General features: G+C 41.2%; 1 protein-coding gene across 5 annotated transcripts in view; it reads right to left on the bottom strand.

Annotated features, from left to right (window-relative positions):
• nsd3 (nuclear receptor binding SET domain protein 3) overlaps positions 1-6,000 on the bottom strand; it is a 31,983-nt gene that overhangs the window by 22,351 nt on the left and 3,632 nt on the right. For all 5 annotated transcript variants that reach the window (XM_047160774.2, XM_047160775.2, XM_047160776.2 and 2 more), the window contains exons 2-5: positions 4,652-5,664; positions 3,605-3,746; positions 2,864-3,018; positions 457-957 (exon numbers count right to left, since the gene is read on the bottom strand). In XM_047160774.2, coding sequence (XP_047016730.1) covers positions 457-957; positions 2,864-3,018; positions 3,605-3,746; positions 4,652-5,620 — 1,767 coding nt within the window. In that variant the 5' untranslated portion in view covers positions 5,621-5,664. The remainder of the gene's footprint in view (positions 1-456; positions 958-2,863; positions 3,019-3,604; positions 3,747-4,651; positions 5,665-6,000) is intronic.

The following is a 6,000-nucleotide window of genomic DNA, read 5'->3' as shown; positions in this document are numbered from 1 at the left end:
TTCTCCCTAGTTTCAGTCAGCTGCCAATTCCCACCGGTCAGCCCTATCATACAACAGAGAGTGAAGTTCTTCCTCCGAGACATGTAATGCTAACCGCATCAGACTACTGCTATTTAAGTTCTTCCACATACATGAGCTCAGACACCCGCTCATTGGCTAGCGTGCCTGTGATTGACAGGAGAGAGAGAGTATGCGGTCACTGCCACCCAGAGACAACGGCCATTTTTCTCTCTTGGCTCCCAAACACAGATGAATTTCAAACTCATGACTGTGTCAGGACTCAGACACGTGATCTCCTGGTTTTACGTTGCAGCGCACGGGAGACGAATTTACTATAGAACACAGATTGTAACTTCACTTGGAGGGTCGGATTAGGAGCTTTATCGGGCCCATGAGCCGTATGATTTACACCCCTGCTTTAAGTACGCAGCACGGAAGAGCAGAAGCGAACCTCACCTCTGGAGACTGAACTCGCTCATCGTCTCTCTCCGACTCCTTTTTTATCTCCACTTTCTCTTTGGGCAGCTGCCAATCGCATTTCACGATCTCCACATTGAGCTTCTTCATTGTGACCGAGAGCGGCAGCAGCTTCCGGGCAGCCGCCGTTCTCCACGGAGTCCGAACCGGAGGTGGCGAGGGTTGCGTTTCCGTCGTGTCATCGGGCTCCGCCTCTTCCTCCTGAGCGTCTGAAACGCTGCACTGACGACGAGGCTGCTGACGGCGTGGGAGTGTCGCCGGATCGTCTTTCTTTATGCTCTTGGAGCGTCTTGTCCTGCGTTTTTTAATCCTCGTTGGGGTCGCAGGCTCGTCGCTGGTTTCGTCGGCAGGCAGTTTGTCAATGTAAATGAAGGTGTAGTTCTCGTTACGTTCCTCACGGGTCATGAGCAGGGCTGCCTCGGCATGGCCGACGCCCACCTCCCACTGAGCACGCTCCCTCTGAGACTGAGGCTTCAGCAGCTACATGGGCGCAAAACACGCTACGTTACATAACATAAAACCAACAGATATCATGCAATTAGGCAGATAAACTACATAAATACAGACAAAATACAGTAACTGAGACCTGACTCTCACTTTCTAAATCTCTCTCTATAAAATAAACGTGTACGTAAACGTAGATGTGCATAATATACATGGTGTCCCAAAAGTCCAGCATCATAGGAGAAATTTTTTTTTTTTTAAAGAAAAGCTTGCTCAATAAATCCACCATTTTTCTCTAAACACAAATTCATATTAATAGAATCATATGGATTGGTTCTTAACAGCTCAGATACATCATTGTCTCTAAAAATATAGTTTATACATACATAAACCCTATGATGCTGGATTTAGAGGACACTCTGCATATATGTTTTTTTTACATACATTTTAATTATTTATAATAGTAAAAAAAATAAATGTATGCATGTCAAGTGTGTATTATAAAAAACTGTTTACAAATGAAAATATGCTTGATAGAAATATGTATAGCTATTTTAAAAGGATTCGTGTCCAAGAATATCTATGGCACAAAAAAAAAATTAAATAAAAATAAATAAATAAATAAATAAATAAATAAATATATTTTATATATATATATATATATATATATATATATATATATATATATATATATATATATATATATATATATATATATATATATATATAAAATTAAATATCTGCATGAAAACAATAAATAAAGCCGCATATCACTTAGTAACAATTAATTGTTCACAGATCGAATAAAAATACATGTACAGATTCCTTATTCTAAGCTCATTCTATATTATGATCTCCATATTAAAAATTGTCTCATTTAAAAATCTGTCTACAGCAGACCGTGGTGTTTGAAAGTTTGTGAACCCTTTAGAATTTTCTATACATTTCTGCACAAATATGCCATAAAACATTAGATTTTCACACAAGTCCTAAAAGGAAAATTATACAGTATTACATGTGTGTGAGTGGCAAAAGTATGTGAATCTTTGCTTTCAGTATCTGGTGTGACCCCCTTGTTCAGCAATAACTGCAACTAAACATCTCTGGTAACTGCTGATCAGTCCTGCACATCGGCTTGGAGGAATTTCGGCCCGTTCCTCAGTACAGAACAGCTTCAACTCTGGGATGTTGGTGGGTTTCCTCACATGAACTGCTTGCTTCAGGTCCTTCTCAACATTTCTATTGGATTAAGGTCATGACTTTGAGGTTTCGATTTTGGATTAAGGTCAGGAATTTGACTTGGCCATTTTAAATCTCTCACTGCATGACCAACTTTCTCTTGAGATTCAGTTCATGGACCAATGACCTGACATTTTCCTTTAGAATTTTCTGGAATAACAGAATTCATTGTTCCATCAACTATGACAAGCTGTCCTAGCCCAGATGCAGCAAACCACGCTCAAACCATCACACTACTCACACCTGATTGTCATCCCATTGATTGAAAACACCTAGCTCTAATTTCACCTTCAAATTAACGGCTAATCCTAGAGGTTCAAATAATTTTCCCACTCACAGAGATAATATTGGATCATTTTCCTCAATAAATAAATGACCAAGTATAATATTTTTGTCTCATTTCTTTAACTGGGTTCTCTTTGTCTACTTTCCGGACTTGTGTGAAAGTCTGATGACATTTTCGGTCAAGTTTATGCAATTATATAGAAATTTCTTCACAAACTTTCAAGCACCACTGTATAATTTTTGACATTAATCATCTGCATCCACATAAAAATACCATAACTCTCCATAATAAAAATATACGCTTAAATGAATAAAGTAGTTATAAAGTCTTTAAGTATGCACAAATCTTTCTTTTAAAAAATAAATAAATAAAAGCGGTAAAATTTGAATTCTGCACAAAAATAAAAACAGCACGGACCTTCTGTCTCTCAGTTGGATTGGTGGTTTTGCGTAAGGTTTCCGCCTGCAGTTCCTCAAACTGACTCTCTCCTTTATACACCACGATCCTCTTCTCGTGAATCCACGCCCGCTCGGCCACACTGCCGAAAAACTGCACATGGTACTCCCTGTGACCTACACACACACACACACACATAAATACATACCACAGCATCTGCACAACAATTGAAAGGACATGAATGCAAGGGTATAAAGGAATTAAGGATAGACCACGTCACTAATGAGAGCGTTTTGCATCACTATTACATAATATTAGCCCGTGGAGTTAAAAGCGCCCTCTAATGGTGAGTGAGTGAATTACAGACCAGGTCCTCGATGTGTTTTTGCATATTAGAAACATGACCTCATACACAGAAAGCACTTGTGAAATGTAAAGAGCATGGAAAACAGCACGGGCATATTATATTAAATATTAACAGTGTATAGAACGTGGTAAAAAAAAAATAATAATAAATTTTTTTTTTTAAAAGATGTGTAAAAATGAAAGCAGTCTGTGGAACACACAAGCATACATGCTAATAGCACGTAAAGGCATGATTAAAATAATATAAATAAATATAAGAGGCATATCAAATGTATGCAAGATTATGAATACAATGTGACGGCAATGGTACGACTTAGTATAAAGTTGAAGAAGGTGTACATTCAGTACAAGAGCTTGCGCTCGCTGTGTGACGGGGTGTCGATGAGTTAGCGTTACCTCTGGTGTTAATGCGCGTGTGAACCTGTAGCTGGGGGTCGGAGGAGACCATGCAGGGCCACCATGGGTACGTCCCGACTTTAGCCCACACCAGATCCCCGATGTCATATTCCACGCACACCGAGGGCATGGCCTTGTCCACCTGCACACACCAACCATCATCATCAGTACTGTTATACAGCATGGTCGTCATAGAAACAACCACTTGACTACCAAACAAAACATTTGCGTTGTGGACAATTTTTTTTTTCAGCAAAGCACTGACGCGGACATGGGATGGGGAGGGTTACTTCTCAGTGTCTGCTTTAAATGAATAATTGTTTACATTTTGGGAAATAAAAGCCCCATTTAGTTCGTTAGAAAACAGGGTGCATGAAAATAAGGAGCATGTCTCTAGCATGAAGATTAAATTTGTTGAATGAATAAACGTTTCAGTTCAATCAAGCAAACTCTAATATTCTGGAGGAGCTCGCCGCGGACTTGGGCCAAGACGAGTCGTGTGACGTCATCACAACGCTGCTTCAGCCAAAGCCCTCTTCGATCAGCGTGTGTCGAACACGAGTACGGCTAAAAGGTGTCAATTACAACAAACACCACTGAGAAAGACCAGGCAAAACAATTTCACCAATTCAAGTAGTTTTCCTGCAGGAAAAGCCCTCAAAAAAACTTTTTGCAAAAAGCCACAGCGAAATTAAGCATTTTCAGCTGCAACAAATCCCTGTATGAAGTGACCTTTGGATGCAAAGAAAGAAACGCACACCTGATTCAGGACTTTCCTCTGATACATCCAGTTTCTCTTTAAATCTTTGTGCACTATGTTAGAATTTTTCCACTTCTATATTTATTACTGAAATACACCACTGATACTTCCTGAATTCTTCTTCACACATTTCAGTGAGACTCTGGAATAGTACCCAAAAACGAGTTTCCTGCTTCTTAAAAAAACTCCATTACTGCACGATTTCTCTGTAATTTCCATAAACAAATATAACTTCCTAAAACAGACAGAAGTTTTTCCCTAGACTGGATCCTTTACATATCACTCACCTGGACCTCCTTGGGTTCAGTTTTGGGGCTTTTGAGACTCAGGGTAGGTTGCTGGTCTTGTATCACAGCCTGGCCATCACCGAGCTTCACTTCCTGTTCCGGGAAGGCCCCGTGCCGGCTATTTTTCTTTTTTCTCTTCTCCTTCTTGTGCTCGTTTCTCCTGGTTGACTCCTGGAACTCGTGCAGCAGGTCTCCGCACAGCGACGACTCGAACAGCTCGCGTCCGTTCTGATACGTCTTTATGATCTTGATCTTGATTTCCGGGGAGTTTGTCTTCTTCTGGCCGACGGGCTCAGAAGCTGCGTCCTGAATGGAGGCAGGAAGGGGAGGTGGAGAGGAAGGTAGGATGAGGGGAGGAGGGGGGTAAACCGACTGCAGATGATGTGAAGAGGACGAAGATGGAGGAGGAAGTGGAGGTGGTGGTGGAGGAGGTGGAGGAGGGTGATGAGGTAAAAGTTGAGGATTAGGTTGATGATGCTGCGATTGATGTTGAGGGTGAGAATGAGGATGATGAGGATGAGGATGATGATGATGATGATGAAGATGAGAATGAGATGGAGGAAGAGGAGGGGAAGATATATGAGATGATGGTTTTTCCTGAACGACGGGAGACCTTAGCACCGTTCCCTCCCCTAAGATCAGCCCGTGATCGGCGTGATAGTTGCGGATGGCGCCGTAGCCATTGGCCGAGCCATTAGGGAACTGCGAGTACAGCGCAAACTTGGCCTGCTGCTCATAGGCGCCGATTCCCGCCTGGTAACCGTTGGCGACGACCCCTAGGTCGTCCGGAGGGTAGGAGAACCCCGGATCGAGGGGCGAATCGTAGGCGGAGGGGCCTCCCTCGTCCCCGGGGTCGCTGATGGCATCGTATACGTCCTCCTGTCTGATGTTAGCTGAGTCAATGAGCTGAGGCGGTTGCTGGATTGTGTTTCCCATGATCCCTTGCATGAAAGAGAAGGAGAAATCCATTGTTCTGCTCCAGCATCCTTAGGTTTCCCTTTTTCGTACAGGGTCTGGGGGGGGGTGTAGAAAAACACCAAAAATATAAAACATTAACAACATTAACGTTAAAGTGAGAGATGATGATTCAAACGGGCTTAATATCGTAGCGCTGTTGAATTCTTAATTCTGATTGGGTCAGAAGGTGTTGATTAACTGTCTTAAATTTATTATTTCTGACAAGAGACCAGCTGCAGGTTTTACATTAATCTGCTCGTTGTGAAACCTTATTGTTTCTATAGTAACAACTTGTGCTCCACATAAATCGATATATCGATATATATATATATATATATATATATATATATATATATATATATATATTATATATATATTATATATATATATAT

This window comes from Ictalurus punctatus, chromosome 16 (genome assembly GCF_001660625.3).
Source record: "Ictalurus punctatus breed USDA103 chromosome 16, Coco_2.0, whole genome shotgun sequence".
NCBI lineage: Eukaryota > Metazoa > Chordata > Actinopteri > Siluriformes > Ictaluridae > Ictalurus > Ictalurus punctatus.
This window is presented reverse-complemented; position numbering and strand designations above follow the sequence as displayed.